Source organism: Triturus cristatus, chromosome 11 (assembly GCF_964204655.1).
Source record: "Triturus cristatus chromosome 11, aTriCri1.1, whole genome shotgun sequence".
Lineage (NCBI taxonomy): Eukaryota > Metazoa > Chordata > Amphibia > Caudata > Salamandridae > Triturus > Triturus cristatus.
In genome coordinates this window covers 191836607-191861645 of record NC_140594.1, presented here as the reverse complement: position 1 = coordinate 191861645, position 25039 = coordinate 191836607, and the positions used below count along the sequence as shown (strand labels likewise).

Here is a 25039-nt window from a genome sequence, read left to right as displayed (position 1 = left end):
ATCCATGGTCGTATGCAAAGTCACTCTACATTATGCTAGAATCACTCAAGGAGGTGTCAGACATAAATTGTTTTTCCACTAAGGCCGAGTGTCATACCCTATTGCATTGGTTTGTAATTATTTCTCTTTGAATAAATGCACCTCTAAATCCTTGTTGGCAATTATATTTCTATGATCTTGCTGAAAAACGGATTTCAAATGAACAGTTACCAGAATGGGCAGATGATCATTACCCACCCATAAAAAACAGTTAGAAAATCATTAACTCCATGGCTGTCCATTGGCATATGATCAATAGGCCGCACATTTAAAAAAAAAATATTTTGAGTTTTACATTAATCACTCAGTAATACAGACAGTGCCATTCACTGACAGCTCAGCATGAGTATACCTTTAATTTCTTGCTCAATCTAACTTCATTTTTAACACTCCCCAACCTACTAAACTGTCCCCCAACCCTCCTTTCCATTAGTTGTGTCCCAGTTTAATATACACTTCATTTAGGTAAGTTATTTGCAAAAAACAGAGTCCCAGCTGTTGTAAAGTGCATGGAGAGGCCCCCATTCTCTCACATATTTGTTGGGGTACTGGTATGCATGGTATCAAGGATCAGCCCCTTTCTTTGTTTCTCCTTCAATGGGGAATGGTGGGGTAGGGGATACCCCCCTGTGACGGAACCTGCAACTAGGGTTCCTGCATTTTTATCTTTTTAGCAGTCCACCATTGCCTCCCAAGCACGGGCCATGTCCATCGACCCTATTCCCCTCCTAGCATCGCTCAACAACACTCCTCCCTCATATACAGCCCATTTATCCAGCTCTTTGCACCATGCGGTCACTCATGGGCCGTCTGGGTCTTTCCAATGTCTGGTGACTTCTAGACCTGGGCAGAGTTTAAGTGATCAAAAAACTCTGCCACGCTATGTGTAGTTCTGCAATTGGAGGAGATTGTTATGTCACACACGTTCGCATTGTTTTTTACCCATCCGCACCATGCGCAGTGCAAGAGAGCGCGGCTTCTTTCTGCCACTCGTCTAGCTGTTCCACAATAGTAGCAGCGTCCTCAATGCAAATGGATTGTTTCTCAACTCGAGCAATTGCGACCATCAGTGACCGCTCGCGTTGAGAAATATCACTGGGAGGTGGTCTAGCGTTGGATTTTCCTCACTCACGCTTGCAAACTGTGCTCCGTGCGTGCTCCACAGAGCGTGGAAAACTCAGCAAACTTCACGAACGGAGTGGAGTTCACTGCCCAGGCCTAATGAATTCCCTCTTCACCAGTATGAATGCCAGATCTTGAAATTTACTTGTTGCTGTCCTTCGGCCTCGTATCGCATTGTATTATAACGGTTCAGTTTGCTTTGTAAATTTCAATTGTATCAATGGCAGTGGTGATAAATACTAATTTTCAGCATCATTACTGGGAACTTTAGTACTCAACAATAAGCCAACCATCTTCATTTCACCCTTAGCTGTCACAATTGGAACTCCAGTTAATGGAGACAAAAACTTCAACTCAGTGACTTCCCCTACATCCTTGTCGCTTAAAAATTCTAGATATAATATTATCAGTAACAATGGTACCCAGCACTGATATAGAAGAAAAGAAGAGTGATTTGATGCAATCACAGATTTTTGAGCAATATGGCCATTTGAGGATATAGCCAAATGTTCAATACAGATAATTAAAAGGTATTCAGTTGTTTTCATTTGTCTAGTAAGTTGATCACAACATTGTAGGGATTATCATTTCCTAGATTTGTGTTACTTTTCGTCTCCAATATTCAAATGTTGTTGCTATTACCATGTTCATTTCCACAACTGTTACCCTCATGTTTCAAATGTGACTATGAATTTTCACATTCTTTCAAGGCTCATTAAATCATTGGATGGTGCATTTAATGGCTTGGCCTCATTGAATATTCCTTTATTTTACATTACTGCTGATGATACACAACTCTACTTGGAAGTCTCCTCTGCTTCAGACATCCAATGCCTCAAACACTGCTTGCATATCCTCTATACCTGAATGTCCAGGGCCTATGTTAACCTCAACCCAACCAAGACAGAATTCCTGTATTTTTTCCCAAAGACAATGAATAAGTTACAGCACACACTTGGCTCAATGGCATGAACCTTCATGGCTTCGATCCCCAACTTTCACCATATGAAAAGTCACTTGGATTCACCCTGGACACCAACCTCATCCTCAGGGAACACATTTCCAAAAAACAACGCCAGCCTTATACTAGCTAAAGATAAAGTCCAACCCTTTCTTTGTGTAAGCAGCTTCACCACTGCTTCTGAAGCCCTCGCACTCTTGCATTTAGATGGTGGTAATACCCTACTCCAGGGCCTCATAGACTCTACACCGGCACCCTTTAGGGGCATCCTACAAACTTGCCCTGAATGATCTCATTCAGGGCCTGAACAAATATGGCCACATCACCTGCAACCTAATTGACCTCCATTGACTCGTCCTTAGAAAGCTATAATGACTAGCACCCTGCTTGACTCGCAGACAAACAACCATCTCTGATGGATTTCAGCACACCCTACGATGGAAGCGTAAAAAGAAAGCAAGACAGCAGACCTTTTCCATCCATGCACTCAGGATCTGGAATAAAATCCCTATCACCATCAGGACAACCCCAAAGCTGCTTAAATTCAGGAAAGAGTTGAAGACTCACCTCTTTAAAGATTACTATAAATATCCTTAATGCCCTTTGTGAATACCGAAAGTCGTAAAGTTAGGATTTTGTCTCAGTTTACTTTTGTGAATCAGGGCCATTGTGTTTAGTTGTACTGCCCTGCTATCTATCCTAATTTCCCTCGCTGTATTAATTACATTTTTGATGAAAATGTATTTTTACAAAGGCTCTTAACAATAAGTTTACTTCTGGTAACTACGACTTTAGTGAGCTTTAGACCTCTTCTATGAAACCCTAGATACATACTTACAATGCATGCCTATAGCCAAATGTACTGTTTGATAGCATTTGTTTGGCCTATTAGTATATTTTTCCCATAGAGTTGTATGCTGTAACTGCTCTTTCGATTAGCAAAATATCCAGTATAGCTTATAACGTGGGCCAAATCCTTTACAACACTAAGGAAAGCTTTAAAAAGCACAGTGAGCTGATGTCACCTCGGCACTCCCAGCTGTAAAGAAGTTATCCGAACAGTTTGGTATCCATTAAATATTGAAAAAACACAGATTCTTTGCTCCGGCTCTGCCCCATCTGCTGACCTCCCGGCTGTTCAGGAGGCAACCTATCTGGGGGTAAAGACTTCAGCGGACGTAGATAAAATCCCGTCTTGAATATCAACCCAATAATGGGCAATGTGAGTAAAAATCTAGAAAGGCTACATCACTTACACCTCTCTTTATTTGGGCTTCGCAATGTTATTAAAATGTCGATCCTCCCAAAGCTTTTATATACTTTTAGAATGATTCCTTTGGACTTCTCTTCGGCCTTCTTAGCAAGGATGGACAGGATCTGTCAGAGATGTTTATGGGGGTACCGCAAACCTAGGAAGGCAGGCAAATGGCTGGTCCTCCCAAGACAGCGGGGGGGATTGGCCATTCCCAGCTTTCTTTTTTATTACTGGGCATCTATTTTCCAACATATGGGCATTCTATTAGTCGAGGATAAGGTGGAAGTACCAGTAGACGCTAGGCCGACAATATATGAAATAGGGATGGGTACTGGAGCCAAGGGATGCTTGGTTAGAATATTGGAACCTAGTTATTATTAAAAAAAATGGAATTTAAAATACTGAGAGCTGCTTATAGAGTATGGAGACGGTACAGCGTAAATTGAAGATCCCAAATTTGAATGCTTATACTCCATTTTCTGCCAAGGGGATCCTTCCACCGATCTTTTAGAATTAAGTCACTTTTAGATGGGGGAGAAAGGAGATTAGTTCTTTGGGAGATCTGTGTGGGGGAGGGCTACTTCTGTCATTTATGACTCTGCAGGAAAAATTTGGAGTGGATAAAAGAGAATTCTTCAAATACTTACAGCTACGGAGTTTCCTTGGGGGAAAGAAGAATAGGGCAAATTCGATATAACAAAAGATACCCTTGGTTGAGACAGTGAGGAGTTAGTCTAGGATTGGGAAGATCTATCAAATTCTAATTCAAGCTTCCCAAGATGATATTGATGCACAGAATGTAAAATGGGAAAATAAAATTGGCATGGAATCATTAGATATTGAGGATTCACTGGAGATGGCGAGTCAGGCGCTGCTAACTGGGAGTCTGAGGAGCCAGCATTTTATGTCTGTCTTCGATCTTTATTATACCCTAGCAAAGGTAGCAAAATGGGATGGAAGTGGGGGAGGGAAATGTAATAGATGTGGGTTACATGCTGCGGACACCGTACACATGTTTTACTCTTGCCCCAAAATGGATATCTTTTTACAGGAGCTGGAGGCTTTTTTAACCAGGATTATAGGTTCGCCTGTCCCAATTACCACAGCACTTTTAATTCTGAGATTATTAGATAGCTCAGGGTCAAATTAAAAGAGTAAAGTCAGAGATAGCCTTCTTATTCATTGCAATGGCTTTTGCCCGCCTATGCATTACTTCTCAGTGGATAAGTCCTGACCCTCCTACCTTCTCTAATTGGCGATCTAGAAAACTGACTATTAACAACATTGAATCTTCAGTTTACAAGTTAAGGGGTCGACAATAAAAGGAGCTAGGGCAAAGAATTTGGGCCCCAATCGCAAGATTGCTTAACGGTAATCAAGGCTAGTGGCAAATGGGGGCTCCGCAACTCATTCCTTTCAGTTACGATGTCAGGTTGCAGACATGCCTTTCATGGAAGTTTATTACTATTTCCCTATTCCTTGCACATGAACTTTTCTGCAGATAGATATTAACTTATGAATTAACTTGAGCGGCTATCATTTATGTATATGCTGAATCAATATTTTATTTTATCTAATGTCTCTCCAAATACTGAATGTATTTTGTAAATATATAAGAAGAAGTGATCACAACATGTATTAATCTTTGTGGAATTCAAATAATAAAAAATGTAGTAAAAAAAAGCAGAGGGAGGGGTTTAAGAGACAGGGAGCGAGTGATATTAGTTAATCAGCTGTCAGGGTTCTTATTTTATTGTTAGAGCTATCGCTGGTCACACTTGAAGATCAACCCTTTTTTCCCCCCTTCACATGCAGATGCAAAACAGCTTTGAAGTTATGCAGTAGTCTTCAACATATCCCTCTGTATGAGCTAGAAAAGCTTAATGGAAATGGAGGAGGGCATAACGAAGGGGGCTCCTGTACTGAGAGTCAGTCCATTGGCAGGAATCTGCTTTGATGTTACAGCAGGCTCTCACTAGCCACCCTTCGAGTTCAGCAAACACTCCTCTTCCTATCACAGAGTGCTGGTGCAAAACAACCAGAGGGATAAAAAGCAGCAGTCTTCTGTAATTCATATTCATTTAAATACATGTGATATAGAAGTATTGAGACTATCTTCATACTAATAAGCTGTTTATCTCATCCGCATACTATGCAAGACATTCAAGTGGATTCTCCCCATCCCCCCCGACTCCAGGAAAACAGCCACTCACGCACTCAGCACCAGCAGACTGGACTACAGCAATGCCCTCTATGCTGGAATCAACAAAAACTGCCCCCCAAACTCCAGACTGTCGTCAATGCCACAGCCAGACTAATCCTCGATATCCCACAGCACAACCACATCACCCAACACCTCCGTGACCTCTACTGGTTCCCCCGTCGAAAGAAGAATAACTTTCAAGCTGCTCATGCACACCTACATGGCCCTCCACTACACCGGACCCCAATACCTAAACAACAGAAACTCCTTCCATGCCACCAAGAGAAACCTCTACTCAGCCGACCTCTCCCTAGCCACCATCCCACGATTCTACAGGGCCAGAGCAGGAGGAAGGTCCTTACCCTACCTCGCAGCCAAGACTTGGAACAAACTCCCCCTACACCTCAGGCGACGCCCGACACTGCACCACTTCAGTAAGGACTGCAAGACCTGGCTCTTTGAATTACCCCAACGGAGCTGCTCACACCCTCCTGCAGCGCCTTCAGACCCTAACGGGTGAGTGGTGAGCTTTAGAAACCCTTATGATTGATTGATCCTCTGCAAAATCCAGAACCTGGAAAAGTAGATCATTGAGCATGTACTTTTATACTATACATATCAATTTCTGCTGAGAGGAAGTAATGTCTTTAGACTACGCAAGTATTATAAAAGGGAGCACCTGTAACACCTACAGTATTAGGTACAATAATTCACCAATAATTAAGAATTGACCACGAGAGTCTACACAAAAAGGACATGGATAACGTGAAAGACTTGCAGGGCTAGAACAACAATCAATAAATAACCAACATACAACCAGCTCTACTCTATGCAACTATTGCAAAAAGACAGAGAAAACATGACATGTCTTGAGGGCTAGGTGCAGCAATCAAAAATAATTAACACCATCCAACGCCACCCTCCACAAGAGCACAATAAATGCTGCTTGCTAGTAATTATGGCTCCCAGTTTTCAGTTTTTACTGATTCTTACAGATAAATACAGGCAGAAAACAATGTGCTTCCTGTCTGCGTTTATTTTTATAAATGGAAAAATACAGAAATAAGTGCTTCTTTTGAGTGCCTTTCCACACGGTCTTTCATTAATTCCAGGCCAACAGCTGAGCAGATAGATGGCTTTGGGAGTTAAAAAACAGGATGAGGTTTCATTAAATGAGGGCATATGTGAACATAAAGTCCCAATCTTTACCTGTGTGTGTATTGTAATGTTATATTTGGCTGCTTAATTTGGTAAAACACAACAGACGTTAAATTATGAGCACATATTTATTAGTTAAATAAATGTGGAAATATACCATATTACAACTTCATCTATTCAGAGAACACAAATTAATGTGGATAAATACTTACAAGTTGGGCAAAAACTAAATATGAATAAATCGAGACAGAAATGTTACAAAGATAAATACTATAAAACCGGGAGCCCTACTTATGATGCAGTTTCTGTCCTCAATACATTAACTAACTTGTCTCCACGTGGACTCATTTTTCTCCAAAACGAGGCCAATGGAACCCTAAGAAAATGGATAACTCTATCACGTTTGTAGAGTAAAAATGGTTTATTTTGAGCTTTCTTCATGTAGCATTTAGCTTGTTTGCATTTGAGTTAGGTTTATTTAAAGTTTACATATTCCCATTGGTGCATTTGCTTGTTGTCTGATTATATATAAGTTCATTTGCATCCCAGCTGGTTCATTTTCAGTCCAGTCTACTTCTGTAGAGCACAATTCATCCATCATAATTAGATCGAACTGATCATTACCGCTCCAGCTGCTTCATTCGAATTGCAGCTTTATCTGTCTCATCTATATGGAACATTTGCAAGTGTCTACAAGTCTCAGACTGCACACACTTTGTCACCAGCTTTCTTTGTTGTCAATCTTCAGCTCATGTTTGGGATACTACCATTCATACGATTGTCTCAAATCAGGAACAAGGGTAGAGCTGTCCAAAATATATTAATAATGGTCTGAGTGATGGCAGATGTTTAGTATATCTATTGTTAATGATTACCATTTGCATTTATTGCAGTCAATTGAATCTCAAGAGTATATCCTTAAAGTCTAGCAGGACTCCAGCCTAAAGGAGCAGTGTCGCACCCTCTTTTCGCACATGTAGCAAGAGCTACAACTCCTGCAATCTGTTTTATGGTCTGCTGAACCTCTTTTCACTGTTCATCTCACTGATATTTAACAAACATTGCCTGCAGCAAGCTCAAATCCATACAGTCTTCCATACCTTGCAAAACACTTTTTCGACGTGTGTTTGCAAGTTTAAAACTGCCCCAATTAGCAAACATGAGGCACTTTTTTTAAGGTATATAATTAGCTAATATGGGATACTTATTTTAGTGCCTGCGACTATTTTCTGTCCGAGTCCAACCCGTTGTATCTCCATAATGGAAGCAGGGCAAACCTTCCACAGATGGATTCATAGAAAGGTCTTATTGCGGCCCAATAGTAGGATTTCAGGTCACACCAGTAAGGTTCTTAACAGGGGAGGATGTAGCCTTACGGCTAGAGTGGTCGACCTCAAAGCTGGGGAACCGGGTCCGAGTCTCGGCAACGACGCTCAACAGCCTGTGATTCTGGGCAAATCACTTAATCTCCCCGTGCCTAAAAAAATGAATGTTTCCATCTGTAACAAAACTGGTTCAAATGTAAAGCGCTCTGATACCCGATGTCTCGGGTCTAGTTCGCGCTATATAAAACAAAACAAAAAAAAGAAACTCACATATGCAAATACCGTACAAACCTTATGCTTGATATTTTCAATGCTGTGTGGTAGTCAGAGGCTAATACACAACAGGTACGGGGTTTCCTAATCCGGGATTATCCTACTGCGTAATCTCCTGTCACATCACAGATATCTTAGTTTATTAGGAGAAGACTCCATGCTCTCAAATAATAGTGGAATGCTTCATCATAGGTGCCTTCTCCTCACCCGAGTAAGGTATGTACCATTTGGATGGGCTTAGCAACTTGTTGGGAGCTTGTAACAAAGGATAGACGGAGGCATACCGTTATTTAGGCAGAAATGAGCAGGCTGAATAAGTATTCTCAACTCTTAAAATCCTGTCAAACAATCCAGCCAGTTTCACATCACGTGGCTTTCTTCGGAAAAAGTTGAGCTTGATTACCTTCGAAATTAATGTTTTAGCAAAACGCACTATGCAGACATTTGTAACTTTGTTGCTGTCAAAAATACTTAGTCCAGCTAATTAGCAATTATTTCCATGTGCAAAATGCCTATAAAGTACAACATGCATGGGATTCATGGGAAACATGAACATTCACCAGAGCATAGGCTCATCTTGCACCTGTCCCACTTTGCGCCTGCGCAGGATGAAGAGGGGAAAGGCCTTCTGAACAGTTTCATTATATTTTCATTTTTAAACAGTTTCCCCAAACACTATTTCCCCTGTGAAAGAGATAAGCCTTGTTAATGTTCTAGTTCTGTTTGGAAGAAGGGTAGTTGGGGAATCACCCAAAATAGACTCTACTATTAAAAACAGGAAATCATATGTGGGCGTGGCCTCCTTGTTGCTTCTGCCCCTCAATGACTTAGCCTTTATGTAGCCATCCCTTTGACACTTCCGTTTTGCAAAAGTACTTGGGGTGATTAGAATATGGTTTCTTTTTTGCACAGGCCTTTTTGTTCCTATCTTCATTGTGCACAAGTTTCACCTGTGCACTACACTGTTTCTTAAAAGCACCAATCACTCTCTGAGATTTGTCAATATTGCACATTTTATTCCTATGCAAAACATTCCCATGTTCTAGGCACAGGTGCATTTTGACGAGAGACGACTCAAGAAAAAGTCAGTTCATTGCCTTATTCACGATAATAATTCTTAAGGTGACCTCCTTGCATGAGATGTCTGGAAATGTCTGTCCGTAATGGTGAAGCAGCGTGTTACAATTTACATGAAAGAGTTTCAAAACACTATAGCATGTCTAACAGCTAGAAGTGTAACATAGCTAGTGTGTGCATAGAGCAGGCCTCTGCAGGGAATGCTGATGCATCCTTTCCCCATTCCCAGCCCCGCCCCCACCCCCAGCCCCACCCCCACCCAAGAAGCGCTTGTACAGCAAGGTCATCTGGTACATCAGTATTTGCACCACATTTGCCACCACTTGTTTTATGACAGGTGCCGAACAACCGCCTAAGTGGGACATTAAATCAGTTTGATATGGAGGCCCCCAGGAAAATGGTTTTCATAAACTGAACTGCCTTTTCGCTCATTATTTAATCTCCACAATAACCTGGGAGCTCGAGAAGGTCAAGATGTCGGAGTCAAGTTATTCGTGGAAACTGCTTTCACATGACAGATACTACTTTGCGATTCACAACGGCTGGGGATATTTTAATCTGAAATCATTTATTGGAAAAGAGCGGAAGTTCCCAGCCCAGTGGTGAGAACTGGTGATCCCGTCAGTGGTACCACCGTTTCATCTCTCAGATATTCCTTGACATTTCCACTGATGAAGCTAAGCCAGCCTGCGGCTTGTCCTCACTCAGACGGTATGTCCCATTCACTTCATCTTTGTATTTATTATTAGACTAAATGCGGTTTAAAACACACCTAATCATAGAAAGCCGTCCACTCACGACAGCACTTACCACGCGGTCCATTAGACGGGTACTTCATGCTAATAAGCTATTAGTCAATACTTTCCATCCGGCCAGACTTCACATTAAAACTTTCCCAAAGCTCACAGACTGCTTAAATGGCATCAATATTCTTTAAAGTTTATGAGTGCTTTTGCCACAGCATCCTCGGATATGCTGGCCTTTACTAAATAAGCAGAGCTAGGAATGTCCTCTATCTGAATAAAAATGGACACTTGAAAAAGATGTGCTTTTCTGTTTCTAATGGTGGGTGCTTAAAAAATGTACAGGGGTGGCCCCTAATGCCCATCCTAGGCTACTCCTGCATTACATGTCCTCAGACACCCTAAACGTGCTTAGAAGTATTGCCTCCTGATAGTGGTAAGAATGAGTCGGACGGCATCATCTCCCTGCTGCTTCATTCTCCTCGAGCACCGGCCACGGGACTCATTCTCCGTGAATGTGGGCACTCGTCCTACAGAGACATCCCTTGGAAATCTGGGTCCGAGCATTTAATTATTTGTCCCATCAAGACTTGCCACCGTCCAACCATTGGTTGTTCATAATTCCTTGCGTGGCCAATATATACCCCATTATTGCCTCAGGGCTCTTCCTGCCGCCCCTTATCAACGTTGCGCAACGCTGGTACCATGATTCATCGATTCCTTGTGCACAACAGAGGCTTTCAAGGCCTACGCCTCAAGAAGATGATCCCTGCATTCCGTAAAGGATCAAAATGCCATCAACTCTGTGCACGATGACATAACTGAATAATTTTATCAATATGTGCTAGGATGTGCCAATATATTCCGTACTGGCTTAAATGTTTAAATTGGTTGGCCACAACTTTCAGATGCCTTAAATCTTTGTTTTGAATCTGCTCCCACTTGTATATACTTTTTTCTGTTCAGCCTTACATTAAAATACCATGTCCATTTGGACATAAAATAGTCCTCATTGTATTACTATTCGTATATACTGTGTACTAATAAATTGTTTGTTAGGGACCATTGTTCCTTAACACTGACTAAAGCTTTGAAGCAGATATATCTAGGAGGTTCTTTACAGACTGCACTATGTTTTACAGGCTTAATTCTCCTGAAGATGAGGGGCTACACTATAGGGTATGCTTGATCAGCCTGTGACTAGGCCACCCGTAATTCGTGGCACCAATAATACTGCTTTTATTAACTACAAAAGTTGAGAATATACACCTGATATTAGCCAGAACGACTTTATGCTTCTTGTTCAGATCCACATAAACCAAAGAAGGACATTTCTAAATATACAGTACCTCCTCAATCTACTGTATATGGTGAGAGATAGTTTTTAAACACATCAACTATCTCATCTTGTAATTAAACATCTTCTCTCAGTCATCAATTAATAAGTACAAGATCTTCCTTTATATATATGAATGTGGCCTAGCCAGTCCACCTGCTTGATAATGGCCCAACCCCATTCTATGCATACATCAACCAAGGAGAACATGGCCGCTATATCATACATAAATTTCTGCATCATCACCTGTTGGCGCACACGTTCTAGGACGAATTTTGAAGGAATGGTCTTAAAGGGGGTAACGTTTGCTTACTGTGACCAGTGTATGTTGAAAGGGGACATTTTAGAATAATGGGTAAAGAAACAACCTATTGCATGATCACTATTTCAACTGCAAGAAACTCTGTCAAGCCAACAATCAGATTTTTTGGGCAAGAAAAGCGAGCAACCCATTTCGAACCCAAAGATGTAAGTGCCCATTTTCGATTCACATTTTCTTACTTTGCCTTTCTGGATATCTTCCAGCTGTGCCTGGTCCAGGCCTACCACCAGCAGGAGGGGCTGGAAAATAAAAGGGAACTTAGTTACTCTACAGGTCATCATAAGAAGTTAGAATAAGATGCTGTGGAAAAATATATTTGAACTCAATTCCATCTCCTTTATTTATACAGATTGTAGGTTGAAAGGGTGCAACAAACCAAAAGAAAGACCCAACTCCCAGAGGATCTCTATGTTCGTTCGGGCAATATGGGTAGATCAAATCCAATGCCAAGCTGCAAGGAACTAAATTACACTCATATCCACATGCACTGTAGCTTATCTCCTCTATATACTTTGAGTAACATGTATGTGTGACCAAGTTATAGTCCAAAGGAGTAGGGTTCTTCAATTTGTTTTACATTCACAAAAAGCAAGGACATGTCAGCCAATGGGTTTCGTCCCAAGATATACTGGGATTCTTCAGGGTAAATGATGTGAGGTACTCTGACAGCCTCAAAGTCTCCCACAAACTCTCAAGGTCATGGTCATATATGCTTAATTTGACAATTAAAGCATGATCCTAGTGCAGACCAAAGATGAAGTGCAAAGGGTGTGCAGTAAATAGGAAGTCATATGCAAAGAGAAAAGTGAGGGCAGTAAATCACAAGTATACAATTTCACAAGATCTAGGTAATTTTGAAATGCAGGTACCATTCATACGATGAGTACCATGATGTCCAATGATCATCTGGTAAAATGTCTGTAAGAACTACAGTAAGCTGCAAGATTTTGGTAGGTGGTATCAGTATTCCAGTCAATAATAAAGATCTTACACAGTTATTGTTCTTCCTCACATACGGTGCGATGCTGTCCCTCCCTCCTGTAAACAGCACCATATTCATCATGTACGTTTTCAATAAGGGTCGAACCCATTCAGTTTTAGGTGTTGCTCCAATGTAGTTACCGTGATAACAGTTGAGCTCGATACTAGATTTTGTAGGGTAGGCATGTGGAGTTTATAGGAGTAACATAACATAACGTGTATTTGTAAAGCACATGTTCACCGCGACGGGTATCTTGGTGCTGAATAACAGATGCTTATTGTTACCCAACTCAATGGAACTCATTTGATCGACCTTGCACGGATGAAAGGCTGAGCGGACCCACCAGGATTTGAACCTGTGACCATGAAGTCAAACACAGGCACTTCTCTGGAGACATTAGTCCACTAAGCCACCAGACCCTCCACGTGGGACCATGTCCTGCAGCTAACTCAGCCTGAGTCCGATAGGTGTGGTAAGCCTGTGCTCCTCCTATTATCTGTAATGTGAGGCTGGACATATAAAATGCCAACACATCCAGCTTATGTGTGGTGCCTGCCACAGCACTAAAAATAAAGACAGTCTCATTTGCCTATTGGTACAGATAGGGAAAGTGGAAAATTCCATCACTCTTGATGGCAGGCGCTACAAATACCAAATGGCTTTCCTTTCGGCTGATACAAAATGTGAATGACACTTTCAAAATGAATGAATGAAGGAGGCTGACCCACAGCACCACTCTAAGTATTATTTTTCTTTATTAAATAAGCTCTGGCTTACTGGTGGGGTTATGGTATTTACCACAACATTGAACTATCAAAAGCTGACAGCAAGAATGACTTCTGTCTCTCTATGCCAAAATATTGAGGCTAACATGCTTCCTCTCTCTAGCCTTCAATTAGAGAGTATTGGTAATGGAGCTAAAGTGCGGAAATCGTGTTACTGGACAAGTCATAGCATTCCACAGATTCCGAGTGATGGAGGAATACTGCCTTACAAGGCGGTCATAATGCATCTCCTCACTGCAATAACTTTCCGCCTTCAAGTAGTACACCTGATGTATTACCAATCTCTAAATGATACCATCCGTACAAAACCACTACCTAAAAAGAAATACGAGTATTTTTGCAGAACACGACCCCCACATCAAATTTTTTGACCCAAACTGCAATAGCAATTGGGAAATTGCACATCTTGCGAAATGGTGTTTCACAAAATTAACTTCTGTAAAAAGTGGAAACCCTGCTGCTTTCCGCCAGAGGGGCCTAATTTCCCGAGATGTTTTGAAGCAATTTGGAAAAATTGTTACTGATGTTTCTCATCATTAGAAAATATGTGGTTTCTGAACAAAATGAAGCAAAGGAAGCTATTGTATGTCCCTTCACTTAAAAACTTTATCTGAAAGGAATTTGACTTTCTCAGTTTCTGAATTATATTATAATGTAACTATGGATTTCTTATATCAGTGCAGTTCCAGTCTATGAGCAATGTGCTCTCGCCAGTCCCTAGATCTCTCTAACAATCTTCCCTTCCTGGCACATACAGACACGTAAGTTACATTCCTGAATGGTGGATCTATACTAAAGTTATGCACAATGTTTACAAAACAGTATAATACCACAATGGAATTTCAGTCTGTTCAAATGGATTCAAGTGTATGGGATTAAATTCAATTCAAATGTTGATTCCTTACATTACTCAATTTTCAGAGAACACATATGGAGTAGTTTCCCCTGATTTTTTGCTTTCAACTGCATTTATTATGGTATACTGAATTTAGTTTTTGCTGGCTTATTTGCTTTGGGCACTTTGCCGCAGCTGATCAGTGTCAAAGTGCAAGTGCCTCCTGTATAAATTGTTCTTATGATTACGAATCCATGACTGGCATATTTGATTTACTGGTAAAGTGCACTGTGTGCGCCCACGGCCTGTAAATCAAATGCTACTAGCGGGCCTGCAGCACTGATTGTGCAACCCACACGAGTAGCCCTGTGAAGATATCTTGGACCTGCCACTACAGTGTCTGTGCACAGTTTTAAACTGTCATGTCGATATGGCAAGTACACCCACTTGCCAAGCCCTAAGCATCCCTTCCTTTATATGTAAGGCACCCCTATGGTAGGCCCAAGGTACCCCATGGTCAGGGTGCAATGTATGTGAAAGGTAGGGCTATTGAAAGCCTATCTGTCCCATAGGATATTATGGGAGTTGCTCTGTAACATCTTAGAAGTATAACTTTCATTAGGGACAATATAGAGAAGTGGAGTTTAGACTCTCTGAACTCAGAATTTAATAACACATCTATTTAGGAAGATATTTTTTCAAGTGTGTGTTTGGAAATGCCACTTTTAGAAAGTAGGCATTTTCTTATTTAATCTTTCTGTGAGCCTCTGCTGTTTAGCGTATTGACTGTCTGGTTTTGGAGTGACAGGGGCTGGGGATGTGCATTCTCTGCAGACAGCCACAAGGGGGGTTGAGGTGTGTCCTGCCTTTCCTGCGTGACTCATAACTGAGCTGAATCACCCTTGCCTACATTTAGAGTGGTGGGAGGAGTTTCACTTGCACCAGAATAGGCTGTGTCTCCTTTGCACAATGCTGTCTCCACCTCCTGTGGTCATGCTGCACCAGAGAGGACAGAACTAGTGTGGACTGGGTTCAGAGTCCCTTGCCACAAAGAGAAAAAGACACAATGGGGTATAAGTAGTGGACTTTCAACCCCAAAGAATTAGATCACTTCTGGACTCAAGAGGAACCTCTGTTAAGGAGAAGAGCTGGAGGGCTGTAAGGAGGAGTACTTCCCCTTTGCTGTATGTGCTTTGCTGGGTTGGCCTGCAGTGACTGGTTCTGCCAAGGGAAAGACAAAGACTAGAACTTTGCTGTGAACCTGCTTGAAGAAGATTCTCCAAGGGCTTGTGTGTGCTGGCCTCCAGTTCTGAAATGTCAGGGACACAAAGACTTCACCACCAGCTCCCCTGACCTCCTCTACTGGGAGTTCTGACCTGCCAGGAGGTTATTCCGAATGGCGAAGGAGCGTCACCCCACTGCCTGGTTTAGAGCCAGCAGATGTAAAATAAAACAATGTTCTTGCATCGTTTTATTTTACATTTGCTGGCTCTTAGCCAGCGGTGTTGGGAGGGGTGGGACCGAGGCTGGGGAGGGGGGGGGGGGGGAGGAGGAATGCACGCCACTCCCTAAGTGCTCATGTGTGTTTGTCCGGCTGTTTCAGGCTGACCAAAACACACATGCGCACTTAGGTTTTCTCCAGCCCAGCTGCATTGAGCAGCCGGGCTGGAGAAACCCCACAGACTCCCTGGTCTGAGCAGGGTGTCTTTTCTGCCCACTCAGACCAAACCCCGTGGGGACAGGGGTCTGTCCCAGAGGCTGCTGGGACAAGACGTGAAGCAGAGAGCGGCGCGACGAGACGAGATGCTTGAGGCAGCCGGAAGCGAAAGGTACTTTAAAAAAACAAAAAAAATCGTATTCCCCCTTCGTGATGCGTCCTGTGCGATTTCATCCGCCCAACCACCCTTTGTTTATTGCAGCCACCGCTGGTTATTCCTGCCTTTGGGAGCTGCAAGAAACTTAAAGAAAGCAAGAAAAACAACTCTGCCATCGCCATTGACGCCATGACCTGCACAAAGGACAGGGGCACTGCTTGTGAAGTGCCTGTGCACTGCTCCGCCTACACCGCAGCTCTGATGCAGTTCGGCGCTTGCAGTTATCGGCCTTCCTGACGCAAGCGCTGGTACCAATGCAATCACCGCCAGCATCCCGATTTCGCGGAGCCGATAACTGACGAGGATGACTTCACAAACTCTTCGACTTCGCTTCCCCTCACCGGAACTGACATCTCATCGCCGACACAGCCACCCTCTCCTGTCCTAGACTTGACAAATCACCTCCCCCGTGGCAACCAGGGAACCGGCCTCGACCTCTGCACCAACGCCTCACCTCCACAACATTGTGCATCGTCCATACTGTTGTTTGGGGGTCCATGTGACTCCGTGCCCGAAGCTGCGCACCTCGTGGTTGGTGCCGTACTTTGGATTTGTGCCTGTCACAACATAATAATAGCCCCAGGTGGAGCTATTTGTTTCCTACAAGCTATCTTTTGGAAATACATGTTTTTAAGTGCTATTTTGTTCATTGTATTTTGGATTTTTGTTGTTTTGGTCATGTTTGGTTTAGATAAAGATACTCTTATTTTTCTAAACTGGTGTGGTGTGCATTTGTGGTGTTTTCACTGGGATACGGTCTGTTTTGAGTACAAATACTTTACACATTGCCTTCGGGATACGCTTGTCTGCTCGTGCCAAGCTACCAAAGGGATGAGCAGGGGTTATCTAAAGTTTGTATCCCCCTTACCCTGACTAGAAGCAAGGGTCCCTACTTGAACAAAGGTACATACCTATGCCAACTAGAGACCTCAGGTTCTAACAATATATTTTCCCATGCAGTCCTTCTCAGCACCTAACTCAATATGTCTTACAATTCTGCTATGAATGGCAGCCCTAGCTGAATTTGAATCCAGAAAAAGTCCATTACACTGCAATGAAGTGAAATATGGTAAGTAAAAGGATTTTCTTTTGCAAATGTTGGAAATGTTTGGTGATTTTTTGCACTTTGCTACACCATTGAAGAATCCCCTGCCCTACATTTTTGGTGCACTGAAAAATCATTTTTTACGGCATAGTGAATTAATTTTTACTGTACCTGAACCTTGTCAAGCTGCAAACAAAACTATTCTGAATTTCTTTCTGTAATTTACCATTTTCAGGATTTTTCTGTGCACAATGCTATTGTCCAGGGGAAGAATGGCAACTGTTTCCTGTATTTAGTGATGCGTGCTATAAAGAAACGCACTTAGCTACATGTAAAATAAATGTTCTCAAAAGTTATGATTTTCATTGCAAAATCAAAAGCTTTGCAAAGTTACAAAGTGTTTTACATTTATCTATGAAAGCTGCAAATAAAATACCAAACTTATCACATCCCTAAACATGAGCTTTCCCTTACTGAACAAGCATTGTTAAATGCAATACGTTTCACCTATGGTATTAATAATAAGCTTTTTTGTTGTTGTAAGCTTTAGTTTGTAGAGCAGTTGTGCATTATGAGTTACGTAAACTCTGTAAAAGTTTTATGACTTTATTGAGAAAAGTAATATATTGTGCAGTAACATCAATTTTGTTTAACATTTAAGCATTTTATTGAGGTGTCTCCCGTTTAATCTCATTTGTCACCTCTCCCTGCAATGAAGCGCGGTAATTATTGTGCTCCAGATTTCTCTTTTACCTATTTTAAATTAAACCATTCAACAGTCCTGTGTGACAATTAGTTTGATATTTTTTTAATCAGCCTTTTCTGTGCCAGACTGCCTATTCTTAGATACAATTTCAGCTGTCTGCCTGAGCTGAAGGCACAGCAAACAATTAAAAAAAAGAGCTATGATACAGATAACGTTTACCATGCCATACTGCTTTTATTTAATTTAACTTTAAGACAGGCTGCTATGTTGCATGTCTAAAAAACATTGACAAAACCAATAGATTTCACAGAGGCAAAACATATTGGGTTTGCCAACATTTGTTGTGTTTTTGCATTTTTATGTAGTGAGCTTCGCCTGAGCCTTAAATGCTTGCTATCAGGTTAAGCCTCAATTAAGCCCAGCTAATTGAAAAGCTGCTCTGCTGGAAGTCATCTGTTAATGGGAGGAAAATGTGAACGTGATTTCAAGCATTGTTGAAGATTCCCATACTTTCCCAGAAGCTAAAAAACGCCATCTGCTGAAATCTGTGCACATGTATGACGCTTCTATGATGGCAGGGCCGCTTTCTATACATGAGACGGTACCAGGGAAAGGTTTAGATGTTGCCAGTTCCAGTGGCAATGACACTGACAGGAACTCACACACCTGCCACAGAATTATCTCAAAATTCGTTCCAGTGGCTATATTTAAAATAAGAAACGAGAAGGCACCAACAGAGAGCAGTAAGTGCAAAGCAGCAAGAAGGCAGTGGACTGCAGGCGAGCTGGACAGGAGACCAGTCGCAGGGGGAGCTGGCACGAGCACCTGCTCGATGGAGTCGCGTTGCGGTCTCCATTAAGAAGTCCTTGAGGGGAAGGAAGGATGTTGGGCGGCGGGAGGAGGGAAATCACGAGAAGAGGGTAAAAAACGATAAGAAAAAAGCAAAATAAAGGACAAGAAATGAGCAGAAAAGGCAAAAAGAGAACAAGAAATGAGCAAAAAAGCCTGTGCAGGTGAAGCCTATCACAAGCAAAGCGCAAGCGCTCTGCAGACGAAATCTAAAAAGGCCACATAGGAGTTTCACATTTAAAACTGCACAAAAGCACAAACTGAAAGAAACCAAGGTAAGGTGATGCAAAGGGTGATGAGACGAAGCGTGATAAGCAAAAGAGAAAAGAGTGAAAATCAGGAAATGACATGTGGAGTTAGCACTTGATTACATATAGACAAGGATTTAAAAGGGAGGCGAGTGACACCCAGAACCGCTGAATGCGAAAGAACTGCCTGTGATACAATCAAAGAGCCAAAAAAGCTTGTATAGAACTCAAATTAATGTTATAAATAAATAAAGCTTGCATCTGAAACCGTTTACGTGGAGGTGCAATGAAAAACATTTGATTAATAATGATAAAAGCTGCTCGTGCGGAGTATTCTTCCATTAACATTATAGTTTATGAAAACGTGGAATGTGACATCGATTTGTAAAGTGAAAACAAAGTGAACCAAATATATAAACAAACATTGGTAATGCATCAGTTTTGCCTATGTAATAAATATGGAGCTGTTTTCATCAATCATTGTCCGGCAGAAGGAAACAGCTCCTTGACAGATAATACAGAAGTGGAGAAGATGTGGTGCAGTGGCCAGAGCTGCTGACTAGAGAGCTGGGGAACCCAATTTGAGTCTCCGCGGCGACGCGCAACATCCTGTGATTGTGTGCAATTCACTTCATCTCCCTGGGTGATAAATTGTTATATAAATATGCTGCAAGAGTAAATATAGTTCCACCAAAGCAGATGTTAACAGTATTTCGTGGCAGGAAACTGATAGGAGAAGCAGATGAGAAACAAGCATTGGTAAATGCAGGAAAATATGCTACGGCCAATAGAAATGGAGGAATGGTAAGTGGCACACACAGGAACAAATGAGAAGCCAGGAAACAGAGGAGTCAGAAAGTAAGTCCCTTTTAGGCTTGTATTAAAAACAAAAGATTTCTCAAGCACAGCGCAAGCGATGCGCAGGGGAAACCTAAAAAGACCACCAATGCAAAGTAAGTGAGACTTATATAGGGATGCAGGAATAAAACAAGTGGAGCGGTTTGAAATGCGACTCCCATACTGAAATTAAAATCAAAGGTGCTCTTGCGGCAAGAAAAAGTGGGAAAATAAAGTTTACTGCCAGAACCCAATGTTTTTAACAGGCTATGAATTAGACAAAAGTACAAATGCTGTTTTATAGAGTATTAAGAATTGAAACAAGTTGTCGGTGTATATAGGGGAGACCAGCATAGGGGTGCAGTGATTAAAAAAAAACGAGAGGGTCATAACGCTACTAATATGCCAAACAAAACAACAGAACTACTATTGCCACATGAAAAAGAGGGTATATAAAGGTAAATTACAAATACATTTGAAATCAAACCAGGAGCCAAGACAAATTTGAGTGTATTTCAAATTGAAGCATGCGGTCCGTAACACTATTATTGTAAGCAGAGGAACAACAAAGGCATCGGTGTGGCACATAAACTGAAAAACTTAAATGACAAGTAAATAATTCTTTTGCAGGCAATATACTTATTAAGGGAAACGCTGCTCACTAAAAACATGCAATCAGAAGCCTACAGGCATGATATCTGCATCTGCGTGAAATTAAGAGAAGCGCGTAACACCATTACTCCCATGAATAGCTTGTTAAGCTCATTAAGAGAAGTTACATGAGTAGTCATGTGACCACAAGGTAAATAAAGCTAAAAGGCTGACTCTATAAGGCTGTAGATCTTGTGGTGACAGCAGGGGTAATGACACACTTAAAATAAGTTCCACCAAAGCGGATGTAAACAGTATTAGGGCCACAGGACACTAATAAGAGAGAAACACGAGGAAAAACAAGAAGTAGTATGCTACAGCCAATAGAAACGTAAGGAAAAGTAAGTGGCAAGCACAGGAGCCAGTTAAAAACATGGAGGGCGGAGTGTAAGCCTCTTTTCAGATTTATATTAAAACAATAGATTTCACAAGTGCTGTGCAGGCGAAGCCTAAAAAGCTGTTACATACAAATACATTGTCATGAGATATTCCCCAAATGCAAGAAGTGCATTACAAATAGTTGACTGAGGTGCTGAAACTTATTGGACACCTTGCCATACATTTACTCAACCCATTGTTCACATCAATGCATTTATTAGCATGATTTATTATTTCAAATCCCTTCCAAAAATCCATCCCTCTTATGAGCATTACCATATTTAACCCTATTGGATCTTGCCCTTTCTGCAGGATCGACCCAGATTTTTTTGCTTCCTTTGATGAGCCTGTTTTTTGTTGGCTTTTCTGATTCTGCACATTTTACTCCTACTAACCGGTGGTTCAGTGCTTGTGCTCTGCCTTCTTAGCATGTCAAAGATGTTAGAAACCCAATTGGCACATATAATTTACTTAAAAAGACCTTAGTAAATGGCACTACATGTAACCAGGGCCTGTACATTAAATGTTATAAATGGCCTTCAGCACTCAATGTGCCATCCACTGAATTAGCAATGTAAAACATGCCACTGCAGCCTGTGGTGCACTTTTAAATTGCCATTTGGACCGGGCAAAATAGACCTTTTGCCAGGCCTAAGCCATCCTTTTAAATTCTTATAAGTCACCCCTGAGATAGGCCCTAAAGGCTCATAGGGCAAGGGACGTGTTATTTAAAAAGCAGGACATGTGTAATCAAGTTTTACATGTCCCGACAGTGACAAACGTCTTAAGTTATATTTCACTGTGGCAAGGCTATTCTCCCACAGACTAACACTGGGTTACCTTATTACACTTCTAAGTGAGAACTTCAGTTTGTGAATAGATAGAGAAATAATGATTTCACTCATTTGAATTGTCATTTAAAATCCCCTTTAATGGTAGAGTCGGATTTTAGGCTACTCTTCTGAAAATGGCACCTTTAAAAAGTTGGCCTCTTCTTGCCAAAGCCAAATGTGCCTTTCTGCAAGTGTCCAGTGTCACATGCTTGTAAATGGTTCTCCTGTTGTGTGATCCTACCATACATGGGGAGTAGGTTCTCCTGACAGAATGGTTGGGAAAGATGTGTGCCCTGTCCTGATTGCACTTCAGAGGACCCTGCCAGCAGCACGTACAAAGGAACCTGACACTAGGCCTGCCCTTGCCTTTGTCACCATAGACAGTTTGGAGCCAAACCCAAGGGAAAAGGAAGAACTGAGCATAACCAGTTTGGGAGTAGGTCAGGGATTGTCCTCCACACAAAGTCTGGCACTAGGTATAAATGTGCCACCTCTCAACGGAACACTCCAGGAGTTGTGGAAGATTCAGAAGAGGGGCTACCCAGCTATCTGAAGGAAGCAGACTGGACCTGCTTGTCTTGAACCCAGGACCCCCAGAAGTGACTACAAGGGTCAGTTGGCTGACCTCCTGTTTGAGATACAGGAAGACAACAAGCTTCCAGAGACCTTACTTGCAACTGTCCCACTGACCAGTGCTAACTGGACCTGCCTAAGCCCTGCTGTAGGTCTCTGGAGTGAGTCCTGATCCTCAAGAGGTGCCCCTAGGACATGGACCCTTAACTAGCATCAGAGTGTACCACTGTCTCAAAACCAAGCTCTCGGTGAAAATCCAGAAGTTTGGTGTTCGTCGCGACGATAAGCTGGCCCCTCAGATCAACAACAGTCACTGTGTCTCCTGCTAACATGAAGTTCTGATGGCAACCTGCTCTTCACACCAAACAGCAACCACCTGTGTCAACCACCAACAAGAAGGCCCAGTGAAGGGCGTTCCTCACGCCAACACCAACCTCCATGTGAACCCCGCAATAGGAAGCACCAGCTGTGGTTCTTCAAATGGACTTGGTCCCTGTATCCAATATGCACTCCTTTAAGGTCAGCCTGATCTTGTGACTTTGACATGGTGCAGTACAACCAGATACCAGCGAGTGGTGCTTTGTGCTTTTTGGTGCTATTTTCACACAAAACATTTAAATTTTATAACGTTGTGGTAGGTGAATGCTACACATTGTGCATTCCCTCTAGACAGCCACAAACACAGGAAGGGTACGTGTGGCAGAACTCATCTGAATTCACCTGCATTCTGGGCAGGGAGAGGGAGCTGACATTTACATCTGAATAGGCAGTGTCCTGTGCCCCACATAAAGGGCTGATTACCCCCCACAGAACAAATAGGACTGGGATGAAAGGGAACCTCTGCACTTCAAGGGCTAGCTTTGAAGCCACCCCCACTTTAAAGGCACATATGGGTATAAGTACTTGGGATCGGACCCTACCAAGACAGTACACTAGTGGACCTGTGAAAAACTCTGCCTGAAGTAAGGACTGCTGTGCTACAAGGATTGCCACTCTACTTGACTGACTGTTCTGAAGGAACTATTTCTCTGCTTTGTTGAGCTGCCCTGCTGCCTGCTGATCTCTGCCCTGCTGAGGACAAGGACTGGACCCAATCTCACCTTAACCCAGAGTGGCTCCAATGGCTTGCCTCCTGTTTCTGAAGTCTCAGGATCATCAAAGACTTCCTACAACCTCTGCTGCTACACTCTGCCATCAGTGAGTTCTCCCTTGACTAAGGTGTTAATCCAGTCCTGGGCCTCAGAAGTGGGTTCTGCAGCAGTTTCTGTATCAAAATGTACGAAGTGCCGACTTTGAGGCAGTTGGAACCGATGCATTGCCCTTTGATGCTGGAGCCAATCGTTAACATCACCTCATTGGACCATGTGGTTGGAAGACGATTGACAGCACGGCTCAATGACAACGCAGTGCCTGCATTGTAAAGGGGTTCATCGACGAAGCCTTCATCGACTGCGTGGATCGATGCCGACGCTGGCCTCCATCTGCGGGATCAATGACGGCACGGCGCCTCCTCTACTCCTCGCATCGAGTCTCTGACATCGAAGCTTGTTCCATCCAAGGTACTTTGTCAGTAGGAACTGTCTCAGTCCTGTAGCTGGCCTGCCCTCCATCGCGGTCAACCTGACCTTTGGATTTACACCGGTCTAGCCCGACCTCAAGTAACCTTACAGTGCTGTTGACTTCTAAGCACTATTTATGGTTTATTCTTTAAAAATGACATAACTCCGGTTCTACTTATTGGATTTTTGTTGTTTTGGTCCTGTTTTATTCATAAAATGATTCTCTATTTTTCTAAACCTGTGTGGAGTATTTTTGTGGTGTTTTCATTGTGTTACTGTATGTGTGTGCATGTGTTGTACAAATGCTTTACACATTGCTTCTTTAGAAAAGCCTGCCTGTTCTGTGCCAAGCTAGCAAAGGGTGAGCACAGGTTATCTTTCAGTGTGTAGCTTACCCTGACTAGGATTGTGGTCCCTACTTGAACAGGGTGCATACCTCTGCCAACTAGAGACCCAATTTCTAACATTCACACTAACAAGGATTATGTTTATTATTGGACTGGGGCTTTTACTCTTCTAAACTAATAACCTAGTTTCTTACAAGCCCCTTTAATGATTCCACACCTGGAAATGAATGGCAATAGTAGGTATACTTTTGGAGGAGGGAAAGACATTATAGTCCCTGTATGGCCCTCAGTGATATGCCCTGGTGCCAATCCATCCCAAAGCATGAAGAAGATAAACAAGAAACAGATAAGCAAACTAATAAACCTGCTTGCTAACATCTACTGCAAAGCCAGGACAAGTACAAAATTGAAAAAAATCTTGTTCTTCACATCAAACGCAAACCATGTATTAATTCTTTGAGGAACCAGCTCACAATTACAAATACAGTTCAAATACATGGAGGATGCACATATAGATGCAGGAGGAACAATGCTCAACCCCAAGAAATATCAATAGTCTAGTCACAATCAGGATCCAGGCAAGAAATTAAAAATTTATCTAGAAGAATTTAAAGTTTTATATAAAACTGTAAAGAAGTTTAGGGTCAGATAAAGGGTTAGAATCAAACCAGCAAAGCCAATCACTAATGAATTGCACATTGTAAGAGCTGCAGGCGGATCTAA

General features: G+C 42.1%; 1 protein-coding gene across 1 annotated transcript in view; it reads right to left on the bottom strand.

Annotated features, from left to right (window-relative positions):
* Window positions 1-25039, bottom strand: part of RPH3A (rabphilin 3A) — an 889811-nt gene that overhangs the window by 137518 nt on the left and 727254 nt on the right. Inside the window, exon 10 of the mRNA XM_085633027.1 lies at window positions 11994-12053. Coding sequence (XP_085489153.1) covers window positions 11994-12053 — 60 coding nt within the window. The remainder of the gene's footprint in view (window positions 1-11993; window positions 12054-25039) is intronic.